The 24,496-nt window shown below is 49.3% G+C and overlaps 8 protein-coding genes across 8 annotated transcripts; 3 read left to right on the plus strand and 5 right to left on the minus strand.

The window, feature by feature from the left end:
* Window positions 1–267: 267 nt before the first annotated feature.
* N7462_000812 (GTPase-activating protein LRG1) lies at window positions 268–4,295 on the plus strand (the record flags this gene model as incomplete). The annotated part of the gene is made up of 6 exons (XM_057072538.1): window positions 268–648; window positions 826–1,528; window positions 1,596–2,251; window positions 2,362–3,430; window positions 3,498–3,784; window positions 3,852–4,295. The coding sequence occupies 6 exons, from the start codon at window positions 268–270 to the stop codon at window positions 4,293–4,295; spliced, it is 3,540 nt and encodes a 1,179-aa protein (XP_056939068.1).
* A 1,392-nt stretch (window positions 4,296–5,687) lies between these two features.
* Window positions 5,688–6,902, minus strand: N7462_000813 (uncharacterized protein; the record flags this gene model as incomplete). The annotated part of the gene is made up of 3 exons (XM_057072539.1): window positions 5,688–6,381; window positions 6,438–6,708; window positions 6,770–6,902. 3 exons carry the CDS (start codon window positions 6,900–6,902, stop codon window positions 5,688–5,690), a joined length of 1,098 nt encoding a protein of 365 aa, XP_056939069.1.
* A 205-nt stretch (window positions 6,903–7,107) lies between these two features.
* On the plus strand, window positions 7,108–8,117 carry N7462_000814 (proteasome regulatory particle base subunit RPN10; the record flags this gene model as incomplete). The annotated part of the gene is made up of 4 exons (XM_057072540.1): window positions 7,108–7,133; window positions 7,186–7,224; window positions 7,281–7,500; window positions 7,563–8,117. 4 exons carry the CDS (start codon window positions 7,108–7,110, stop codon window positions 8,115–8,117), a joined length of 840 nt encoding a protein of 279 aa, XP_056939070.1.
* A 374-nt stretch (window positions 8,118–8,491) lies between these two features.
* Window positions 8,492–9,086, minus strand: N7462_000815 (trafficking protein particle complex subunit 4; the record flags this gene model as incomplete). Its single annotated transcript, XM_057072541.1, has 2 exons — window positions 8,492–8,867; window positions 8,950–9,086. The coding sequence occupies 2 exons, from the start codon at window positions 9,084–9,086 to the stop codon at window positions 8,492–8,494; spliced, it is 513 nt and encodes a 170-aa protein (XP_056939071.1).
* A 650-nt stretch (window positions 9,087–9,736) lies between these two features.
* Window positions 9,737–10,545, minus strand: N7462_000816 (putative O-methyltransferase; the record flags this gene model as incomplete). Its single annotated transcript, XM_057072542.1, has 2 exons — window positions 9,737–9,775; window positions 9,853–10,545. 2 exons carry the CDS (start codon window positions 10,543–10,545, stop codon window positions 9,737–9,739), a joined length of 732 nt encoding a protein of 243 aa, XP_056939072.1.
* Window positions 10,546–14,761: 4,216 nt separating this feature from the next.
* Window positions 14,762–16,102, minus strand: N7462_000817 (putative C2H2 finger domain protein; the record flags this gene model as incomplete). Its single annotated transcript, XM_057072543.1, has 1 exon — window positions 14,762–16,102. The coding sequence occupies one exon, from the start codon at window positions 16,100–16,102 to the stop codon at window positions 14,762–14,764; it is 1,341 nt and encodes a 446-aa protein (XP_056939073.1).
* Window positions 16,103–16,379: 277 nt separating this feature from the next.
* On the plus strand, window positions 16,380–16,688 carry N7462_000818 (uncharacterized protein; the record flags this gene model as incomplete). Its single annotated transcript, XM_057072544.1, has 1 exon — window positions 16,380–16,688. One exon carries the CDS (start codon window positions 16,380–16,382, stop codon window positions 16,686–16,688), a length of 309 nt encoding a protein of 102 aa, XP_056939074.1.
* Window positions 16,689–18,744: 2,056 nt separating this feature from the next.
* N7462_000819 (pleiotropic drug resistance family ABC transporter) lies at window positions 18,745–23,580 on the minus strand (the record flags this gene model as incomplete). The annotated part of the gene is made up of 5 exons (XM_057072545.1): window positions 18,745–19,168; window positions 19,246–19,706; window positions 19,832–21,334; window positions 21,394–22,906; window positions 22,979–23,580. 5 exons carry the CDS (start codon window positions 23,578–23,580, stop codon window positions 18,745–18,747), a joined length of 4,503 nt encoding a protein of 1,500 aa, XP_056939075.1.
* Window positions 23,581–24,496: the final 916 nt, after the last annotated feature.

Consider the following 24,496-nt stretch of genomic DNA (forward strand, 5'->3'; position numbering starts at 1 on the left):
CCAACTTTCTCACCTGATGTCCATGCTTACAATTTCTCTTAGGATTTTAGTGTGCGCACTCCGTCCTTTTAGCCTCCCTGTAGAATCCCCCCCCGCAATCGTGTGTGGTGTTTACCGCCTCTTAAACACAATCCACCTCCCACGACCGCTGCCACTGCTACCGCCGCCAACTCGCCTCACCACCTTTCACCACGACTTTTGCATGCGGCATCTATCGCACCACCTTTGACGCAATTCAATCTCACTGATTTGTGACGGGGGCCCATCATGCCCCCTGGTGAACTCCCGGCCAGCCTGGTCGCAGGCAAACCCACCCCGACGGTGAACACCTCCGGCTATGGAAGCAGCTATCAGAAAAACACCCCAACTTCTCCCGAAGACAGCCTGATCCCTTTCGACTCCCCCACTACCCGCACAGCAGGCAACAGCCCTCTGGGCCCAGAGGATCGCTCTCCCCGTGGCCTGGAGCCGGAACAACCAGGTTTTCGGGATCGATCCAACATTCGGGATCGGTCACGTCCCAATGGACGCACTCACAACAAGTCACCGGGCTCATCCCGCTTGTGTCAAAAGTGTAATGAGCCCCTCACGGGCCAGTTTGTCCGTGCTTTGGGTGGAACTTTCCATCTTGAATGTTTCAAATGCGAGGTAGGTCAACTTGGCATGATTTTGCATCTGCAAATACCTGCCAGTATTTGCTTTCGTCTTTTTTCTAAACACTCACCCCCCCCCCCCCCCCCCCCAACCTCCTCTCTCCCTTTCTCGGTCGTACGCTTTCTTGTGTTTTAGGTCCCATTCAGTGATGTTAATCTCTGCTCCTTACAGGATTGCGGTGAAATTGTTGCCTCAAAGTTCTTCCCCGTCGACTCCGAAGATGGGAGCTGTCAATTCCCACTCTGCGAGACGGATTACTTTCGACGACTGAACCTGCTCTGCCACGAGTGCGGTGGGGCCCTTCGAGGCTCTTACATCACTGCGCTAGATCGCAAGTATCACATTGAGCATTTCACCTGCTCAGTATGTCCCACCGTCTTTGGTGCCCAGGATTCATACTATGAGCATGAGGGCAAGGTCTACTGTCATTTTCACTACTCGACACAATTTGCTCAGCGTTGCCATGGCTGTCACACGGCGATTCTCAAACAATTCGTGGAGATCTTCCGCAATGGACAAAATCAACACTGGCACCCTGAATGTTACATGATTCATAAATTCTGGAATGTACGACTATCACCTACCGGGCAAACGTGGGAGCCGCCTCCTACGGGTGCGGATGCCACCCCCGAAGAGCGTGAAAATATCCGAAAGGCAGAGGATGTGATGGAAGAAAAAGTCTACAATATTTGGAGCACGCTCTCTACCTTTGAAGAATCATCGGCTGCGTGCATCTCTGATATGCTATTGCACGTCAGTAACGGCGCTTACATCGATGGTGTCCTCGTAGCCAAGCGCTTCATTGCCCACGTGGAGATTCTGTTTGCTGCCGTTGATGAATTAGCTGCGTATATCAAATCCCATGGCGTCAAGGGTAAGTACTGGTGGATAATACAGGGTTTCATGATTTTCTCCAACCTCGAGCTAACATTCTGGTATAGAATTGTCATATGGCCGGGAGGCCAAATTGCTTTGCAAGAAGATCGTAGCTTTTTTCGCCCTACTCTCGAAGACACAAGAGACTGGGGTCCGGAAACTGGGGGTTACTCAAGAGTTACTGTCTTTGGTGACGGGCCTCGCCCATTATCTCAAGCTTCTTATCCGCATTGGCCTGCAGGGTGCCTTGAAGCTTGAGAGAGACCAATCGGCGCCGGATGGTCTGAACAATTTCCTCGCTCATCTCGCCAACCAGGAGTCCCTTGCACCGTTGGAAGAGGATGAAAATGCGCCTGTTGATCTGATGGCCGGAGTTGAGGGACTGGCTGACCAACTGTCCGACTGCTGCGCTACGTGCAAGGAACCCATAGATGATGAATGTGTTCGGTGCGGGGATAACCGCTGGCATATCAAACCGCCTCATGTGACATGTTCCTCGTGTGAGAAGGATTTGAGCTCTGACCTGCCAGATGCATTATTCAATGAAAGTGATGGACGCATCTATTGCACCGCGTGTGCTCATCAAAATAACGTCAGTTCGACGGCACAGGCTGGTTTCGTTCAAGTTTCCAAACTACAGCAATTTGTATTCCTCTTGCGGGTCGCACTGGCTCGACTTTTGGCTGTTCTTCGTGCGGGGGTACTTTGCCTCACACATCCGGTATGTCCTCTCTTTCTCCCCCCCCCCTCTTCTTTGGTCTGTTCTTTTCCCCCTGTTTATATGCTTCTAACATTTCGTCCCTTGTTGCAGATGATCCCAATCTTAAGGAGTATGAGAATAAGGAGGGATATCGCGCGCAGCCCGGCATGGTCCGCCGGTCCAACACACGGTCTCAGTCGTATAGCGGCTCTCGTGAAGGTATGGAAGAGTCATCATTGGAGCAGACTGTCGGCGAAATGCGTCGCCTACGCTCCATTCGCAATGAACGCACTCTTTCTACCACGTACAAGAAGGCTCGGGCATCCCGGATCATTGATGGCCCGGAAGGTAGAAGTGCTCGTCCGGGATCTTCTGGAAATGATGGCAGTGATCCTCGTGGTCCTGGATTCCAAATTGTTGAAGAAAGAGATGCAAATGGCGAGACCGTGAAAGACTTGACCTTTGGCACCCAGGATGCCCTGACCCTGGATGACATCCCGCGCATTGTTGCAGCTGAGCAGGCCAAGGAACAGCGGCCCAATGCATACCGACATGCTGGTACCAAACTGATTGAGGCTAATGAAGGAATGCCCAAGTATAAGCCCGGCCATCAACGTGGGGTCTCAAACAGTAACATGGATATGCTTATTGATCCTACCATTCGAAGCAAGCGGTACTTTTCGGAGCTTACGGCTTTGGAATACTTTATTGTCCGTCATGTTGCTGTGTTGTCTATGGAACCCCTACTTGAGGGCCAATTCAACATGGAGGAGCTGCTTTCCCTGATTGAATCGCGAAAGCCAACAATCTGGAACATATTTGGACGTGCCTTCAAAGATCCCAAGAAGGGTGGCAAGAAGAAGGGCGTCTTCGGTGTCAGCCTGGATTACCTGGTAGAGAAGGAGGGAACTGAATCGTCTCATGGCGTTGGGCCTGGTGCATTACGAATCCCTGCGCTTGTAGACGATGCAGTTTCTGCAATGCGCCAGATGGACATGTCGGTTGAAGGTGTTTTCCGAAAGAATGGCAATATTCGTCGACTCAAGGATCTTGCCGAGTCAATCGACACCAAGTATGAGCAGGTGGATTTAGCCAAGGAAAACCCTGTGCAAATTGCAGCCCTTTTGAAGAAATTCCTTCGTGAGATGCCAGATCCGCTCATGACCTTCAAGCTGCATCGCCTGTTTGTTACTGCACAAAGTGAGCAGGACCACCACCCTACCTTCCCATCGATCTGAAATCATTTGGAAGCTAACCTGTGTTTTAGAACTCCCCGATCCTGAAATACAAAAGCGAGTTCTGCATCTCACCTGCTGCCTTTTGCCAAAGGCCCATCGTGACACGATGGAAGTCCTATTCGCTTTCCTCAACTGGACGTCTTCTTTCTCGCACATTGATGAAGAGTCAGGCAGCAAAATGGACATTCATAACCTGGCTACTGTTATGACACCGAACATTCTTTACCCCAACGCAAAGAACAGCACTGTGGATGAGAGTTTCCTAGCTATCGAGGCAGTCAATGCGCTGATCACGTATAATGATACTATGTGTGAGGTGAGTAGCGCAACATCCTACTATTGTTCAGTGATTAGCGTCGAAACTGACTATGTCTACCTTCTAGATTCCGGAGGACTTGCAATCTATTCTCAGCGATTCCACCCTCTTTAGGGAGAATGCTGAAGTGACGACAAAGGAAATTTTGAAGCGTTACGGTGATATTGCTCGAGGCAGCTTCTCGACAAGACCAGATAATGGCGGAGAGACCTTCACCATTACCAGCTCCAACCGAAATCAACAGAGCACCCCGACATCTGCACGTATCGAGACAGACCCATCCCAGGATGCCGCCTGGCAGATGCAGAGTTCAGTTCGTCATGTTCCCGGGCCTGGTGGAAGCCACTCTCATTCCTCCAGCGCTACTCCCCAGGCTGGATTGGACTTCGGCCCACAACCCGGCTTTCGCCGTGAGCGAAGCACTAGTAACGGCAGCCAACCCGCATCGGATAATCAACAATCCCTTCCTTATCGGGCCCGTCCCAGCCCCGGGATGGGTGTGACCGGTTAGACCATCAACATTCACCGTCTTTACACTTGCACAGCTGCGATCGAGTCATATACCTCGATACCCCTTGATTTGCATTTATCCATTTGCAACATTGTGGCAGGGTCCATGGTGTATCATTTTATTTCATTTCATCGTGCTGGGGGCGTGTTGAGCGTTTTTCTTACAAGTCCATTTGCCCAACCATCTCGTCAGTCGAGTGCAGGTTGGTTGACGGCGTTCTCACATCTTTTCTTCTCACATTCAAAATTCTTACTTTGTCCATCCAAAAGTGATACCTATTCCTATATGGTTGGCAACTCAGTTGGTAACCAATATCGTGCACATGTTTCCAGCAATTCGTGGAAGCGGTCATGTCATCTTGCCGCGCATTTCCTTTTTTCTTGGTTCTTCCACTTTCATCCATACCCATATTTCCTACCACCTGCGTTCCTTCGCTATGAGCGTACTTACAGTTCATGCTCGTTTTCTTTGTCTCTTTCTTCTCTCATGGACCAGGCTCCGGGTTTTACCTTGGTCCGTCTTTTTGCATGTCTTTTTTTTTTCTTCTCTTCTCTTAACTCACTTTCTTCCGCTCCATGGAGCCGCTTTTTTGATTTCTTTTTTTTATCTTTTCTCCTCTCTCTGTGCTAAATTTTGCTTGTCAATCAGCATGATTGCAACCGATGATACCTGTACTGAGTCCAGAGTTTCGAACTAAATGTAGTTATTAGTTCCCTTTTTTCGCTTTGCTGTTCCTTGTCCTAGAACTAGTATACCCATGCATCTTTGGCTAATAGCAATCTCCATTGGGATGATCTATATCTTACGATATTAAATACTGTTGCAATTCCAAGTATTTTGAATCGTATTAAACATGCACTGTGTAGACTCAATTTCGAGATTTAAAGCATGTATAGGACACATGCACTAGGCCTTTCGAATTTGGATGAGCGATATATATAACTATATATAACACATCCGCCAATCTCGTTCTTCGCCTTCTTAACCTGAAACCGGGGCACAGCCTACAGCTCCTTTCTCTTGTTCACCACATTATTTAGAATACCTTTGAATATCCAAACGTTGAATCGAACAGGTCCCTTAAAACTCTTCGGGGACCTGGTTGCATTTGTCAAGTAGGTAAGACACGGTGTCTATGCAGATTAAGAGACAAACACCAGATAATATCAAATAAAATCAACCATGGAAAAAAGCAGAAGAAACAGTTCACAAAACACCAATAATGAAACCAGCATAAGAAAGCCAACACGGGGACATAGGTCACCGCACTAAAACTCAATTTCATGCCCATCGATGGCAAAAAGCCTCGCTGAAAAATACAACTCCTTTCCCGATTAAGAACCTCAAGGGAATCAATGAATATACGCTGAGAATGCCGTATCGCTAAATTTTTTATATCCTCTTACGTAGCGCTCGTGTACCGCGAGAAGAAGCCTCAGTTGTTGCCGCAGGGGCAGTTATTTTCCGCATGGATGCGGCAGTGGCAGAAGTAGACTTCTTGACGGCCATCGATGCAGCCTGTGCTCGGGGGACCGCTGCTTTCTTGGCGGTTGTAGATGCCGTACCGGCTGTGGCTTTCCTAGCACCAGTGCCAGTTCGAGTTGACTTTGTCACAGTGGTTCCTGAGGATGCGGTGGACGAGAAGCTATTTTTTCTTTCCCCTTGGCGGGTTGCTGGACGTGGGAGCGGAGACTTCACAGACCTAGGGCCTGTCGCTGAACGGGCAGTTGCCTTCTTTGCCGCTGCAGGTTGTAAAGTGTCCCTAGCGGAGGATGTGGTGGCTCCACGTGGGCGAGAAGCTGGACCTGCAGCCCGAAGTGGACTGAAAGGTTTCAGAGGAGACGTCGGTCGGGAGAGATACGATGGCTGGCCTTTTTCGGGGGAGGCACGGAAGGGCGACTGCGGGTATGTTCGGGAGTTGAGCGACTTGGGCGATAGGATTCTGTGGTCGTTTCCTCGCACTTCCTGAGACACGACGCGTGATGTACCACCCACCGCCGGGGCCTTACCCCGACGCTTAGGGTTTTTGAGTCCTTCTGGCTCACCAGAAGCAGGAGCATTTTCCTTATCAGAATAGCCCTCATTGCTAAAGCCCATTAGTGGAAAAGTTCACTGTGCATGGAGGCTAGTTTCTCGTCCTACCTTGTGCGCCGAGTCCGACCGTCGCGTGTTCCAGCGGGAGAAAGAGCTTGGTCGATAGAAATCATGGCCGGGGCACGCGAAGATTTTGCAGGCGATGTCTTTCGCAGGGGCGAGGTAGTTTGAGCTTGCGCAGAGTACTTCTCCAGGAGCTCACCCATGTTTGCCTTGCGGAGTGAGACAGGAATCCGATTGACGCGTCGTTCAATACGGGCACGGAGGTCACTTGCGTGCAAAGCATACTGAGAGCGAAGCTTGCGGGCGCGCTCGGTAACTGCCACCGTTAGCATTGTTTATCTCCCATACAATCCCATATCGCCCCTCCCTTCACGTACTTTCGAGTTGAAGGTTGTCAATCAGCGCCTGTTTCTGTCCCTGGGTCAGGCACAGCTTCTTAGCTGGCCTACTACTAGGCGTAGCATCTTGCGCATTAATAAGTTCAGGAGACTTGCGTTTTAAAGTAGCCATGGTGGAAGGTATTGGGGTTTGGATTAGAGACTAAGAGAGCAGGTGGATGTGGAGGCACGGTGCCACAACAAACACCACCCCGGGCGGAATTTCTCGGCAGAATCGAGAGCTTCACCTCATCGTCATCACCGCCGTCCTTAGACCTTGCCTGTTTCCATCGTTCCCCTTATATTTCTCCCCATCCTTTCCCTCACATCCCATCATCATGTCGCTCGAAGCTACTATGATCATGTTTGTCATTGCTCCCCAACCCGAGCTTGTAGCGCTACTAACATCTCATCAGTGTCGACAACAGCGAGAGCAGTCGCAATGGAGACTACACGTGAGTTTCCTAGACGTATCGCCATCACTACATCATCTAATTTTCGGCTTATACAGATCAACCCGGTGGCAAGCTCAGGTTGATGCCGTCGGCATCATCCACAGTGTCAAGATGCGCGCACACCCACAGTCAGCCGTGGGCCTCATGAGCATGGGAGGCAAGGGTCCCGAGGTGCTCTCGACTTTTACCACAGACTTCGGCGGTATTCTTGCCGGTCTACATCGCACAAAGATCCATGGAACATCGCATCTGAGCTCTAGTATTCAGGTTGCCGCAGTATGTTGAATTTCATGCGAAACATGTTGTTTGCATCACTAACCGCTATGTTCGTGATTCAGTTGGCCCTGAAGCACCGTTCCGAGAAGTCCCAGCGGCAACGAATTATCGTGTTCTCCTGCTCACCAATCGCGGAGGATGAGAAGACCCTCGTCAAGCTGGCGAAGAAGATGAAGAAAATTAACGTGTCGATCGACGTGGTGGCATTCGGTGATCTGGAGTCTGATCAAACCAAAAAGCTGGAGGCATTCGTGGATAATGTATCAAGCGGCGACAGCTCCTACCTTGCGGTCATCCCGCCCGGGCCTCATATTCTAAGCGAGGAGCTTCAGGCCACCCCGATTCTCGCCGGAGAAGGTGCTGGGGCCGCAGCCTCCTCCGGAGGGGAGGGCGGTGATGCCGGCGGGTTCAATTTCGAGGATAATGCCGAGAACGATCCCGAGCTGGCCTTTGCTCTTCGTTTATCCCTCGAGGAAGAGAAGAACCGACAGGAGAAGGAGAAACGCGATCGAGAAGCGGCCGAAGGCAAAACGGATCTGGACAACATCCCCGAAGAGGGTGCGGGTGAGTCCAGCGGGAAAGATAAGAAGGACGACGACAAGATGGACACTGCGTAGATTCCAATTCCCATGGAAATGACCTGTGATGCATACCCGGCGTTTGCTCTTCTTTTGTTCTGTCCCTGTTTCTGTTCCTGTACTTGTTCCTGTATACTCGAGAGTCGACCATCCCCTCCCCCCGGGTCCCGTCTTCTTAGGCACGTTTTAGGTCTACTGGGTTCGAAGGGGTGCACGATAGGAAATATTGATGTGATTTGATTGGTATTATGCACAAGCTGGGAAACTTGGGTTTCCCTCTTCCAGGTACAGTAGAAAGACAAGAATGAAGGAAAAGAAAGATAATCTAGGTCGTCAAGGTCGTCATCGCACGCTCCCGTCCCCAGGAACCAGCCATTCCGAAGTTATTCCCACCCCGGAATGGGTGTCCTGTTTTATGTTCGCCCTTGTATCCAGCTACCCAGATTTCGGTCGAAGGCTTCACATCGTACGGGCATCTCGAGTTGGTAGAACGGGTTCTTCATCACGTAGTCGGCATACAGCTCGTAGATCTTGTTGACAATCGTATCCACGTTGCCGGTCATGGGGTCGGTAAACAGCAGGAACTTGGTTCCAGTCAGCGTCTGGAAGCAGGTCAATCGGAATTTTTCAGTCTCGAGATGTTCCAGGCCTGTCACTGGAACCCCTGGGTTGGGATGGCTGTAGCCTGAGCCCGCGGGGGCATTGGCACCGGGTGATGATACGGCGGGGGACCCGGTCGCTGGGGCAAGAGGGAGCTTGGGAGTGATGGAGCGGGTGATAGCATGGACACTGTGATTTAAACCATCATTTAGTAATCTCGAGGTTCCATCGGTTCGCAGCGAGGTGCATCTTGCAGGGCTGAAGGGCTTACCCGTGAAAGGTGCCCGCCAGGACAAGATAATCGTTGGTAGAGAGTTTATGCAGGCCGGCCTGGAATTCGCGCTGGTAGATCAAACCACCGGCCTTGTTGATTATAATAAGAGAGAAGACGGTCCTGGCAGGGGCCATGTTAGTGGTTGCGCATTGAGACTTCGAGGTCGGACAAACATGATGGCGGATTCAAGGAGGTCGGCGATCCGGATAACGTGGCCAAGAGGTAACTAGGGAGCTCTACTGCACTTGCAGCATGCCTTGCAGAAGAACGAGAGGAGTGAAGAACAGGCGGAGAATATTCAATTCACCATGGCGCAAGGTGAATTTCGAGTGGGGAACTGCACTTTCGGAGCCGGGATTCGCGGGGAGTTGAGGCGGTGATGGGTTTGGGGCCGCTTACACGTAGATGGCGTTTGGTACTTAGGGTAGTTGACTATGCCCCAGGTGGCTTTAAGTGCCCACGAATCGGGCACTAATTAAGCAGTATATGAATTGAGGAGGATAGGCCTGGGATAATTGTCTTGACTAGCATTTCTTGAATAAATTTTCATTTCCTAAGTCATTGCGACTGTCCATTTGCTTACATGGAGGTAAATATAAAACTCTGGGGATGTTCATAAGAAGCACACTGGAAGATTTACGCCCCTGTATAAAGAATAACCACCCCCAATCCAAAAGACATTTGTGCTCAGTGAATTACTGCTGCAGCAAGATCTTAACAAAAAATTTCTTTAATTCCATGTAGCTGGCCAATGACGAGCTAAATGCTGCCATCTCAGCACAGTCTACTCGATTGCAACCACAGTACTAACTTCCACGACGCTCTAGAAGAGGTAGATCAAGTTAGTGACTCAAATAGATCGAGCAGTATGACAGCAAAAAGATGCGAAGAGACACATACCGGCTTTCCTGACTGAGTCTCAGTCTCGAATGACCTGCTCTGATACTGGACGGACGTGGCAGCCCCCTTCCCTCCTGCCTTGACATACTTGAGATAATCAGGGGCTCCTGGGAAATCTGTGTTATCAGCAATCGCCAATGACCCAATCCGAAATAGCTTCAATTCCTCAATCAATTGTAAGTCTGGAAGATAGAATTTCTCCCAGTGGTCGAAGAAGGCCATGTCCACACTGGTCACCTGGCCATCCGCGTAGAGCTTCCTCAGAGACTCAGAGGCTGGTCCTTCGATGACATGCACGACATCATCAACACCAGCGAGTTTTATCAAATCTCGGGCCAATATGACCATCTGAGAATCAAGCTCAAAAGTATATACATTCACGTCGTCCGGGACGTTTTCGCCATAAATGTCTCGGAGAATGGCACCCCACGCCAGGGCGGATTTGCCCACGAATGTGCCGAACTCCAGGAGCGTTCGCGGGGGCGGCTGCTGTGCCATGAGCTGGGCTTTCGCAACTTCGAGTTTCTTTCCCTTGAAAGTCATCATGGGGCCGCTTGTGCTGGTGAATTCGTCAATCGCGTGGGCCACTGCCCAAGGGTTATTCGCGAATGTGCTGGTCGGCTGGCTGAATATATACTCCCGCAACTGCATCGCACGCTTGGCAAAGGAGTCTTTCATCAAGTCGACTGCCATTGTTGCGATAAGAGCCTTAATGTGTTGAATTGGAAGGGTGGATATGAGGATTATGCCAGGAGGAATGTGAGAGAGGCCGACAAGGATCAGAATCAAGCGACACCGGAAGCGAAGAGAAAAAAAACGTACCTTTTATACCATCATCGGGTGCGTGTCGCAGTGGGTCGAGGTGGATAAAGTTGAATGCTCTCTCCGAGAAGCTGAACAATCTTGACCGGAAGGGCTGGTTTGCTTATCAGAGGTATTACGGCGAGATTGGTTGAATCTCTGAAGCGTCTGAAGTTCTCTGAATAAATAGTATTGTATATCCCTTCCATGTATATGACGTCCATGTTTATATTGATCGTGACACTCAATCTATAGATCTCGAGCTGATGGACGAAGCGTTGTTCGAGAAGATCGGGTTTGATCTCCTGATTGGGATATCTCGGCCGAATCTGCGTCGGCTTTATGCTGGGCGACATTCACCCACAATCAGAGTATAGAGGAAGATAGAGCTGGAGTATGGAAACCAGAAGAGACCCATCGGTGATTAGTTGTTGGGAAATGCTTGTATCCAAGCTACTTTCTGGTGGCGAGGAGGGACAAAACAGACTCGTACTGTATGCACGGTACTCCGAACCATCTGATTTAATGATGTGGGATTGAGGGTGATAGTCGTTCACCTGTTGAAGATGGAGTCTACTACCCGAGCATTATTTTCTCAATTTATTCTTCTTCTCTCTATTGTCAAAAATGGACTTTATGTAACGTCGGTGGAATATTTAGTCAGTTCATGGTAGTCAAGCATTTGATGGCAGTTGATCCGGGTTATAAAAACAGCTCGACCATTCTTACCAACTCCAGTCGATATGCTTCAAGTACGCGCTGGAATATCTCCACGATAACTGACAACTCAAACAACGGATGTTGCTTTCTCCAGCCGCCCACGCTTTACTTGAACTGCGTAAGCAATCTGGAAACGCAAGCATACAGCCCCCACCTCCTGCCGGGCAATGAAAGTGATCAAGTACCACAAAAGCTCTTGCAGTACTAAAATATTGTTGTCAGCGCTTGAGCCAAGGAAGGCATATTGGAGCGCTGAAGCTAGCTCCCTTTCGGGACGCCTATAGGGCTGCGCATCCGACATTCAAATGACGGCAGCTGGGTCTAAACAAACATCCCGAGCATCCAGCGCCGAGTCTGCGGTTCATTCAAGCTGCAGGTCTATCGTTGAATAACGCATTTTATTTCGGATAGACTCCCAGTGGCCCTGTTCGAATGGCTGCCATTGCCAATCGCCATTAAACATCCTGAGTATTTCCGTATCGGGTAGTCTAGACGACGGGCGCCCGGGTAGTCCCGCCAGCCTCGTCGAGAGGCTGCGAGGGTTTCCTCCTATCTTAGGTTATATCCTTGAGGATTAGAAGTTTGTGTGGAGCGCAAGTGCTGTTATTCACGGTAGATGGGGGGAAAGTTTATCGTGGGTCGAGAATGAGATGCGTGGATGTCCGGGGTTGGTGCCAAACCCTAAGTTGACATGCGTGAAGATTGACCGGCCACGAACAAACTCTGTTGCTGGTGTTTGATGACTGGCATTTAGAAGACATCCATAATGATAGTCGGCCTGAATGGTGTTAGGAGCAAATTGGCAAATAAGAGAGTGACTGTTTTAACACGCCTGATCACTTACTACTCGAGAACGGTTCAGCAATTTCAACTTGCAAAATCCGAAGCACTAAATTCAGAGCACAGTTCTTCGTATGTTGTCGACCTGAGAACTTGTTTTTTGCAGAGGCCACCGGAATGTTTATCTTTATGTCAGTAGCAAATAAGTTCGGTCGCATCATAACTCCAAGTTCGGATGGCCTCGTTCGAGTTTTCCTGTTTCAATTTTTTCTCCCCCTTTTCTTCGTCTCGTCTTTATCCATATGCTTCGCCTCATTTCAGCCGAACCCGATGGGCTGGTTCGTCCGTTTCGGACTACAGTATGACCCGATTATCTCAGTTTTATTTATTGAAAAATTGAATTATTTTATTTTTGCTGCATGAAGATCGCCGAGATCACCGACTCCTTGGTTTCTTGATTTGCAGGCCCTCGTGTACTAATACGGTAAGAGGAGCGAACATGGGGGCCAAGTTGAGTCTCCAGTTTTGACGAGTTGTCGAGCTACATCGTTCGGGGACGCTATTTTGGCTCATCCTGGCTATTCCGACTGACCAAACACAGGGCATTCTACAAGCTCCATATCTGTACAAGTTCCACATAAACAAAAGTGCTCATTTCTCCCATGCCACTGAGTGTGCAGCTTTACTCGATAGGGGTGGGGGCCAGGCAAGAGGGGCTGTTCCTGAAGCCACGATTCATGATCTCCAGACCGAGACTGACTAACAAATAGAAATCGCTATGGACAGGGATGCGAGTCCAGAATAATGACGAATAATCCGTCTATCACTATATGAAAGGGAGTTATGGAGAAGTTTCAACTGCCACTCCCTCGGAGTCAAGCCAGTTTGATCCTCATCATGATCATTGTCGGCAAATGACAGCATAATTACCTAGAATAAAAGGTCAATTAGCATATGGTCATAGCATGTGGGCATAAAGATCGGGTGCTCCCTGAAGAGTATACACGGCGCTAGTGCGTGTCCGAGCCCAAGTTCTCCAAGCCCGCTCTCGGACCCGGAACAAAGCCGTTACCTGGACGTCTTCCTAGCTGAAGGCCCCCAAATCCCACATACACAGTTGTTCCGAATGTTGACCTAGCTTCTCATCCCCAAGACACAATTTTGTCGTGCCGATTCATATGATAATTCCACATCCCGATCTCTTAAAACACCTTGTCGCTTAATAATCCGCGCTAAGCGATTCCTGGGCAGTGCACCCTGATCATTCTGGGGAGTCGGGGAACCGCTCTGGCGGGGCTGTGTTGAGTATACAGCTTTAGCTTCATTCCGCAATAGCTTCAAGCGGCTTTTGCTCAGTTGTTGGATTGACAGCCTGACCGAGATGGGGCCATGAGAGTGCCAGGCTCCTCATCACTTGGCTAGCGAATGATTCAATGCGTGGGGTCCAATGAGCAATGTTGACAGGCAGTGAATAGGCAGTTGGCTGCCCTATCAGGAAGGTGCCTGGTTGTTGTAGACTATGAGCTTTGACTCGTGAGGTGTGTAGGTCCCAATGGAGAAATGTCAAGCGTTCCGAGTCAAGTCGATCAACGGAATGTTAATTATTGTCTTTTCCAACAATTCTTTTCTCCTGGGCTGGGGCGCTATCATTGAGATCGAATGATTTCTCATCTTTTAAGATATTTAAGATACCGGCTTACATAGGTACATTTCCTCCTGCCTAATTAGGTCTGTTCCTCATCCCTCATCTGGCCCTTCATCTTTCGACCGCAACTCGCTCCATCAAATCCCAAAGATTTGAGAATGAAAAATGGACTGGTCATGCATAAAGTCGCCTGAGATTTCTGCATTCAGCATCTTGGTTTCAAGTTGACAGGATGTCGCGTGGTGATCACGGTCTTTCTGGTGCTTTAAAGCTTTCCTCTTGACTATACATGCTAGCTACTCAGCCCGTTGATCGTCCGCCAGAAAGTCTAGTCATCTGATTACGGCTGTATTATTGTACCAGGAATGTCGAAATAGATATTCGACGTATCGAGATGTGATAGGGTGGGATAGATGGGGATCCGACTGAAATATGACTCGTAATGAGTGGAGAATTGGCACAAAGAACAGGCATGACGGTAGGCTAGGTTTGTGACCTATGATATGTGGGGTTGAAGGATATTATCGGCTTGGGGGCGGATGAGTTGGAAAGTTGGTTTTGGTTATGTCAAGTTGACAGTGGTGGGCCTGAAGCAGACTACCCGCGGATCTTATATTTTGTAGGCGCTAACGAAAGCCGATACGGAGATGAAAGCAGAAACGATAGAGAATTAAAGCATTCCATATTGTCTAATTGTTGTTGTATTGTTCATGATCATGGCGTGGATATATGATTGACCCTCAGACGTCAAGTCGTGAAGCCTGTACAGATAGATATACATGAGGGAAAGCAGGGCCAATATCGCCCCTTCTGAAGTGTAAGATGCAAAGCGCGAAGATTTGTGAACCAACGTATCAGCCATACGCCTCGCAAAACAAATCCCCGAATTTCATAACACCTAAATCGCCCCGAACCGCATAATCCAAAAACGGAACACCCAACATCATTGCAACCGGCTGATTTTTATAGATCCATGCCCACCAACGACACTAGTTGGCATTTCCCGTCAACGAGGCTCAGAATTCCCTCACGAAGTCCCCACTCTCGTAGTGCTAGATCCTCTGTCTCATCTTTAAGCGCTTGATGATCATCACGCTCAAAGTGCCGTCCAACATGCTCCATACGGGCATCCCAGCTGCTGTCTCCGGTAAATGTCTCATGGCAGAAGCCACAATGGCTTTGTTGAGGCGGTGTTCGTAAGCCGTGCCAGCACCGCCGACGCACATCTTCCAGGCTAGTCTCAAAAGCACTATGCTCGGCATCCGTAGGAGTACGTCGCCGACCGGACTGGAGCCATGGTGCGTGCATTCGCCGCATATGTTGTGTGAATAGATCCTTGCGATTAAAGTCGTTCGGTTGACCCGGTGGAGGCGTGGATGCGCGTGATTTGGTAGAGGCAGCGGATAAGAGGAAGGATTCAGGACTCATTTGGTGCATGTGCACGCTACACTTGCCCACATCGCAGCGATAAAAGCCCAATTGGAGATGTTGAGAGGTGACGTGGCGCTTCCACTCATTCTTGGAGACAAATGTACTTTCACATCCGTACGGGGCAAAGCTGCATACGAAGATTCGAGGGTTGTTGCCGTCAGCGTTGTCTGCGCTAGCCACTCCTCGACGCCGGCGGCTACGGCCAGGAAAAGATGGAGGGCATCGCTCAACAGATTTTCGGACTCTTGAAACCGAAGCAAGACGACTTTTGGATCTTGTTGGGGGCTGAGACAATGTCAAGGTGTCCGCCGGTAGAGGTGAATGCCACTGTTGTTCAGGCGTGCCGCTACAGTTCGACTGGCTCCCCGACCACGGGTAAAACTCATACTGATCAAAGGAAGAGCGGCTATCGGGATTGACCTCAAGCACCTGGGTCCTGGGAAGCATCGAAGAATGGTCGAGATTGATGAGAGTGTCGGCGGCTGGATAGCTGACTTGCTGCTCATCGACAGTAGGGATAGGGAAATCTTCATGAGGATATGACGAGGATGCGATACAATTCATAACTGGAATGCTTCCACTGCTATTACTTCGTGGGCTCTGCGGGTCGGAAACGCCTGATAGTCCACAGTTCCATGATACAACGTGATCTGTATATATCGGAAGCTCAGGGGCCATGTAATCCGTAGAGGCGAATGAATGATCTTCAAACTTCCACCATGGTTGCGAGACCATGGATTCTTCTCGGGTCTTAGCCAGCTCATAGGGCGAAGAGAGGTTAAACTGAAAGTGCGACGCCCGTGTGACAAAAGGTTGGTCGGTGGGCAGCGACGGGTCGAAGGCTTCGTAGGACTGGCTCGAGATACCGGACATCGGCAGAATGTGGGGGATCTCCGTAAAAGGGGGGGTAAGGATCCATATTTTGACTCGGAAAAGAAGGTGGTTTAAGGGAGATGAGGGGAGAAGGAAGAAAGAGAAGATAGAGGCGAATGAGAAGGAAAGGTTTGAGTATGGAACTCTCTTTTCATGCAGGGCCGAAGGATAGAGAGAGGGAAGGAGAATTAGAGGTCGAGAGGAAATTCAAACACGAAACAGGGCTGACACTTATTGGTATAAATAAGAACCTCAGAACTAATTAGGAATAAGAATGATGGACAAGAGAATCCTAGGCGCTCCCACATTGGCCGTATTGGGCTCCACAGAGAACCAAAACGGTGGGACCGCTGCGTTGCATCAATATAGGAGTGATGTGCACTGGGTGATGGGCAAATGCCAAACACCCAACCTGTTAACGGCCCATGTATCAGTGGATCTGCGGGGCCAGAATGAGCCTCAACAAGCCTCAGGTTGGTGTGGGAAACAGGAGGGCGCGGGCGTGGGTCCGAAGTGGACCGAGATGAATGAATCGAATGGTTTTCAGCGCCAGAACCAGAAAGGAACATTTAAGCGTGTTCGTTAAATGGATAAAGTGCATTGTTGACGAGCAGGATGCCGCTATTCCGACATGAGGACTGACCAGGATATTCATCAAGCAATTTTAGTAGTTTACACAGGAACCACAGACTTAGTTGCTAAGTATCTAAGAGGAAACGCGATAGACGAGAAAAAGTCTCCGAATGACCACAATGTTTCCACAAGGATGTGAAATGGCCCATCTACATCGTCTGTCTCGGACGGATCGCGAGGACATTCAGTATACTACTAATACCGAGAAGTTGCTTATCAATCATCGGACTTACGGCGTGCATTAGACAGCTCGGGTCTGGAAAGCTGATCCAAATGATATTGAAATCATTGATAACACTGCCGTGATAAATTCTCAAGTTAGGATTTAATTTCTCGGACTTAAAGGGGACCGGTTGAGGCAGAGTAGGGAGCAACATAACTGACATCTGCGACCAACAAGCCACGGCGATAAAACCAATAAAAATAATCATTTAAACGATAACACGGGAGATCGCACGTCTAACCTGATCTGGTCAACCCTTCGGACCCCAATCTCGAGCCCCAATCCTTTTCCACTTTCGGGGAGGCTAACGAAGTGCCGAATTGGTCCAGAATGACGATGTTTCTTTGGCTATTTCCAGCGCGGGCGCTACGGCCTATATTTTTCTTCCTGTTCGTACTGATACCGAGTCAGGACTGGACGGGTCTAGGGCAACCCTAACAAGAGGAAACAATCCCCCCGTTGTCCCAACTTGATGGATGCGGAATGGATGCGAGATGGGTCCTTAAACACTTGTGACCAGGATTCCCCATCTCGTAACCCAATAGAATGGTAGACAGACCTGCTAAAGCTGGCTTAGTCCATAGCGACCCGCGCAGTGACCAGTCTGCGCCACGCGTACCGCTCGATGAAGCAGAGACAGCGAGGTGGTAAGAATGCCCCCGGGCTGATCCTAGGCATGCAAATTACCCACGCCTCTCCGTACATACCGGCTGGTAGTGGCTTTGAACCTAATTATTCAGTAGACTGGCGGTGTCTGCGTGCTGGCCGACCAGTCTTGCCGCGGCGGATCACCAATCTGTGCCAGCCCTAAGCCCCCTCGAGCAGTCCGTCAACAGGCTTGCGGGACTGCCGGGCCAATCGTATCTCATATACTCTTACAGAGACAGTTGTCCGCTGCAGTCGGATTCCTTTCCCGGTCTGACCGAGCACCGCTGCTCACCGTCTCCTGTTCCGCCCGAGACCAGAATGGCCCCGGCATACGAATTATTCGCCATTATTACTGTGTTCGTGAAACTTCAAAGGGTATTACACACAATAGTTGCTCTTTTAATGCGAGTTCATCATTGCATTCAGTTGTAATATCTGCATGTCGTGGCAGCAAGAAATATTATGCTATGCTTATTACGACCAAGTCCCATTCCGTGCATACAAAACCTACGCATATTCCTATTGAATCATTGGAGTAGCTTCTCACATCCCAACTTCCATAGGGTGACAAGCGTTCCTGTTGTTGATTTCAAATAATAATTTCGCCTTTCCCCTTTGAATAGAAAAAAAAAACTTTAACTAATCCACTGTGACAATCTTGGACTTTGGCCCCCACGGCAATGCCGTCTCGCTAAAAACCTTCCACCGCCCAACCCGGGGCATCCGTGACTGGCCTGTCGACCCGAGCCCGAATATTAACCGCTTCGCAAAACCCAAACACACGGGTTAGAAGTCAAACAATAATTTCTAACTAGCAGATGATTGGGAGGGTCATGGAAAGATACGGACTTATCCTCCCGCAAGAGATGTAGATCGAAGCTGACAAGGGGATCAGGGGGCCACAGACGGGATCACTGGCTGAATTTCTGGGGCCTACGGAGGGAGGAAAATGGATTTATAGTGTTGATAGTTGGTTACATACGTACACAAATGCATGAAGAAGGGGCGAAGGTCAATATCCAAGTAACAAATTGTGCGTGGTCAAATCTCTTCTAGGTTCTCTAAAGAGCTGTACACGTGAATGTATGAAAAATTGGGTCTGCCACGGTCAATGTTTAGTTTGCATGCCACACATCCTTCACGCCTGCTTGACTTTGTGCGCCCAGCGCTTGGGCACACGTATGAGCCAATACAAAAAAAGGGCCCCAAACACATTGACCACAATATACACAAAGAGCAAGCCCACATTGCGCCAGTGGTCAGAGAATTTGATGCTCAGAGCGGCCAAAAATGCATCAGTGGTCGAAATCGAGCAAATCTGGCAATCTTTTGTCGCTTCGGGATTCAACAAATTCGCCTGGTATGCCTTGACATAAGGATCAAGATAGGATGAACAGTTTTGACCTGTTGGTGGATTTACTTCAAGTAGTTCGATGCTGGAGCATACGATTTCGCCGCCTGACAGTCCCGTAGAGAGCACGGCCGATACTAGATAGGTGAACGGAGACACGCGGTACATAAAAATCCAGAAACGGGGCAGCGCGGAGGGACTCGCTAGAACTCTGAACACATTCGAAAAAGACGATGTTAGCGGCTCTAACCACATAAGACTAATAAATAAGATATCAGTCTGACTCACCCGTTGAACACCAAACAAAGAGAGAACAACAGCTGTGCGATATTACTTCCTGTCTCCGGTTGTTCAATCCCTGCAATTATCAGGGAGCTGAATGTCGATGTGAACATCAAGAATATGAGAATCAACAAATAGGTGGTTCCTCCTCGTGCGATTGTCTGCCCACTGGGAGCATTGTGATACAGGCCAATCGGATAGTACCATGAGAAGTACACTGGGACCGACATGAGAATATTCCAAAGTAGCTCTGTGAAGATACTAGCGAGCATGAACGCTTTCCAGGAGTATGCCTTGGAAGGCCGCTCCCGGACTTCATAGAGCGCTCGCTGCGTCACAAAACTCGGCATCATTTGCTGGACCAAATTAGGAAGTATAATGAGCAGCATGAATGTAGCGAACATCTGATTTTGTAAACCCTGTAGACTGTTGGGCATACGCCAGAAAGTAAAGCCGATGAAAATAGGCTGCCAATAGTTAGACATCATATCTGCACAAAGATCAGGTAGACAGGCTAGGGTATACAAGATGGCGAAGATAGGATGAAGAAGAAAATATAAGAAGAGTTATTAAACCAAGTTGGTTGACATACCGGGAAGACGCACATGGCAACCTTTGAGTAGAGATACCCAGGGCTGCGCCAGTACTGCTGGAACGAGCGAGTGATGCACACATAGAATTGATACCAGATAGGTGTAGCAAATTCTCCATAGCCAACAGTCTCTGGAGGGAGAGGCTTCTGAGACAGTTCAGCCTTCATCTCTGCCAGATCCTCTCTTACTTTAGCTCTTTCTGGACTATTGATCCACGTTTCTGCCCAGTCACGGTCTGCAAAGGAGCCAGGAGCTGCACCGATGACTTCGAGCATCCATTCGGCCGGGTTAGTATTCTTTGGACATCTAGAAGAGCCCTTGTCCTCGAAGTACTTGATCAAAGTCTCCATGTTTAAGCCAAGCTCTCCGAAGTAAACTGTTCGACCACCCTTTGCTAGGAAAAGCAACCGATCAAACTGTTGCATCAGCATCGCAGATGGTTGATGAATAGTGCAAAGGACAGCCTGTCCATGATCTGCGAGTTTGCGCATCAAGGTACAAATTGACCACGCTGTCTGACTGTCGAGACCCGATGTGGGCTCATCAAAGAAGAGGAGTAAGTCGGGCTTGGCCGCCAATTCCACACCGATAGTAAGTCGCTTGCGCTGTTCCACATTCAACCCAGTTCCCAGAACACCCACGACAGCCTCAGAATAGTCTTCCATTTCCAGCATCCTGATAACTTCTTCCACGTAATCAAGTTTCTCTTGATGTGGAATGCTGTGGGGCTGGCGAAGAAGGGCACTGAAGACAAGGGCTTCGCGAACAGTGCTAGTCTCCAGGTGGAGATCCTGCTGTTGTACGTAGCCTGTTTTGCGTTGAAACGAACTATCCCGAAGTCGACCATCGACCAGCATTTCGCCAGTGATAACACCCATTGTAATCCGGTTGGCGAGCACATCCAAAAGTGAGGTCTTACCAGCGCCTGTAACGCCCATCAATGCGGTAAGAGTTCCAGGTTTTACCCATCCGTCAACACGGTCAAGGATGCGTCGCGGGTTACCCCCGATTTTGATGTCGTAGCAGACATTTTCCCAGTGAAAGATCGCTGTTTGTTTGGCCAGAGATGCGCTTTGCACAGCCAGGTCCTGAGCCTTCTCTGCTACTTCCTGTTTTCCCTTCACGGCGGCATCCTCTGGATCATCGTTTTGACGCATCTTCTTAGCAAAAGCAGGGATCTTGCCACGCGGGAAGACCAAAATCTCACCACTAGATGGCTTAGCTCGTACAAACTCGCTAGCAATGACATAAGTGAGCAAGAACGCAAAAAAGAACCCACAAAGGATACCAAAATTCCGCCACAAATGGGACTGGAAGTAGCGAAACGTGGTATTAATGTAAGCGTCACCGTCGATGTAGTCCTCGCCCGCCACAGCTCCCTTTTGGGAACAAATCTTGGAGCTCAAAGGCGCATCAGTGTACATTGGACCACCGGGCACATATTCAGAGCAAGTGAACCTTCTGTTGCTGAACTCATTTATCATCAGAGACTCGAAGGCGTACTGTACAAAATCAATCAGTGATGTTCTATGTGTAGATTAAGTTGGTAGACAAAACCCACCGCAATTGGATTTATGTAGTTAAGCCATCGGAACCAGGGGTGCATGTCCCGCACAGGAATGGTAAAACCGGTGTAGATGACCAGAATCATCATAAATATTGAAGCCGGGACCATGGCCTGGGCCATCGAACGAGAGACAGCTCCGATGGTACGGAAAACGTTGGACATGACCAATGTAGTTGTAAATGAGAAGAGGAAGAATACAAAAAAGTGACCGGGTGTCCGACGCAAATGCGGGATGAAGTAGATGATGATGTTAAATGTGATTGCGACCAAGACCTTCGAAGGCAACTCCACAATGTACGAGCTGATAGCTTCCGCAGATGGATGATAGAGGGCATACTTGTAATGCTTCTCCACGATTGGTCGCTGTTGCCATTGAGTCAAAATCTCCAATGAGCTAGCAAATGCATTGAGAAGAATTGCGAAAAAAAGAAGAGCGCCGCGTTGAAAGAAACTGCCAGTGTTGCTGGGTAGATCAAGAAAGACGGTGGAGATAATAACGCCCATAATGGTGTTACCGATAACAGTGGCTAGTGTCATACTCATATCACCCTTCAATCGCAAGAATCCACGCCAAAGGCATAGACGGATCTGCATCCAGTAAGAGAGAGTGTATGGCGATTTAGCTCGAGTACCTTTAGCTTTCTCTGCTGCCCGGGAAAGATTAAAAGCATCCCATTGATCTCCATTAACCGGATGCTGGGATCGACAGGTTTGAATTTCTTGTAAAAGCCTTTTTCGTTCATCACTGTCCCTCCATCGTGTCGCGAATTCGTCTGGAGTTCGTGGTACCTGATTTTCAAATCCTGCGCGGACGCGGCGTTCTGATGGGCTTGTCAGGGAAGTCAAAAAATCGGCAGTGGTTTGTCTGTCGGGGCAGTCAAAGCCCATATCGATGAAAAAACGCCTCGCGTCATCCGCCCTACCAAAATAAATTTGACGGCCTTGATAGAGAACAAGAGCTCTATCGAAGATGTCATAGATAGACTGACTGGCTTGGTAAATAGCCACAATAGCGGTTGACCCACTGTATTCAGTGGATAGACGAAGGTTTCGGACAAATTCTAAAGCGGTAGAGCTATCCAAACCACGCGTACTGTTGTCCCAGCACTGTAAAGGACTGCCGCAAAGCGTTGTTTCGGCAATACTAAGTCGCTTTCGTTCTCCTCCAGAGACTCCGCGAATGTACTCATTGCCAACCTGTGTGCTCATGGTGTGTGACAAACCCAGCATGGCCATTACCACATCTCTCATATGCACCGAGTATTGATCGCGCGAGACTCCAGGTAGTCGATTACTCGGTGCCCGTGCTTGAGCGGCAAAGAGAAGAGTGTCTCCAGCCGTCATCTGGGGGAAGTGGATCTCGGTCTCCGCTTGGTAGATCACTTCACCTCGGAATCTGCCATGCATCTGTTGCCAAGTGATACCATCGTACTCAATATCGGAGCCATCTTCTAAGAAAAGACCATGTGTTTCGCCCGAAATTGCTTTCAAAAATGTTGAGCATCCGCTATTGAGGCATATTGGTTAGTAAATGTGCTCGCTGGTCCTCTGCCTATGAGATAGAACAGCCCGGTCTTACCTGCCAGGACGACCCAACACCACGAGCATTTCTCCTTGGTGGACAATTCCCTCAAAGTTCCGAAGGATATCAATTCGCTTTTTCTCCCTCATTCCCAACTGTCCTTGTACCCAGCTCCACATTTTGAGCCAGGCATTACCAAAGTTGGTCTGGTAGTCGGCAGCTGTGCCATAGCCGAAGACGTTGAGATTGCGGAATGAGACGCCTGCTGTGCGACGCGGATAACGTTCCGGATCCCGCGTCATGTCCAACAAGTTTCGAGCCCATTTCCGTGAATTAAATTGGTCTGAATTAGGATCTAGCTCCGGATTGGTTTTCGCTTCAAGGAAAGTATTCACACCTTCCTGCTGAGCGTCATTTTTGCCAATACTCTGTTGCTTTGATAGCTGTGAAAATGTTCGGGCAAGAGATGTGATTTCTCGATGCCTGGATTCCTCTGATTCAGCCACGGTGACTGGTGTTGCCGAATCATCGATCTCTCCGCGGTTAGCATGCAAGCTCTCTTCAGCTATGGATTCTTCCATGGACTGGTTCATGAGGCGCGCTGCTGTTTGCGCGATGGCATTACCCCCGAAGGGGCCGGGAGGCTGAGGTGCCGCCATGATTAAATGAATCGCATCGAAAAGCAAGAGTATCAAAGGAACGGAAAAGAGAGATTGGAGATGATTTGGAGTGTAAGAAACTGCCAGTCAAGATTACGCTTTCCGGCAACCGGGCTGATCAGTCCGGATCACGGAACGCACGCGATCCGAGAAGCTGATCGGTTGGCCCAACATCCAGGGTCTTTCGTTGGGTTCTTTGATCTTTCTTGCAGGGTTTGGCTGGTTTGGTTGCCATCGAGGTGCCTGGACGGGCCGGGGTGAAAGACATACAAGGTAGTACCGGTACTTAGCGACCCATATTATCCAGTATGTACAATTAGGTAGATCCACATGGCAACGAGGTGCCAAGTGGACACACCCCTATCATGGGCTCCCTCGCGATCTTACCGTGGAGGAGTCATCATCGCCGCCTCTGATCAAGAAACCCAGTCGGGTCAACTACCATGCGAGCTGATGATTGGCTGCGTATATGTCGTATTTCAGGTGGACCCACGGCTCAGCAGCATTGGCCTCTTTGGGATGGGTTCCGATACTCGAACGCGGGGAAGCGGTCGAATGATCGTGGCGAGGCACGCTGATTGACGGGAATTAAGAGGACCAAGAGCCGGTTGCGTCGACTGCTCGAACGGAGAGATGAACATCCGAAGAGGTTTTATTCTACCAGGAAGGGCAACCTACAACATTGTTTTTGACTGAGAGACTCTTTTGGTTCTTCTCACTAATAAAGACCGGTAAAGACTGATTAAAGTTGACAAAAGATGACCAAACGATAACCTTCTCGTGCCATGCGACTACCATGTGCAACTCACGTGCATTAATCTCCGACGTTCACAATTTCGCTTGCTCGCTCCCCTCGTTCTCGTATTCTCCCTCGTCTACTGAGATATCCTCGTTTGGATTGAATTGATGGCTGAAC

Source organism: Penicillium macrosclerotiorum (assembly GCF_028827735.1).
Source record: "Penicillium macrosclerotiorum strain IBT 26536 chromosome Unknown utg000001l_segment0_segment0, whole genome shotgun sequence".
Lineage (NCBI taxonomy): Eukaryota > Fungi > Ascomycota > Eurotiomycetes > Eurotiales > Aspergillaceae > Penicillium > Penicillium macrosclerotiorum.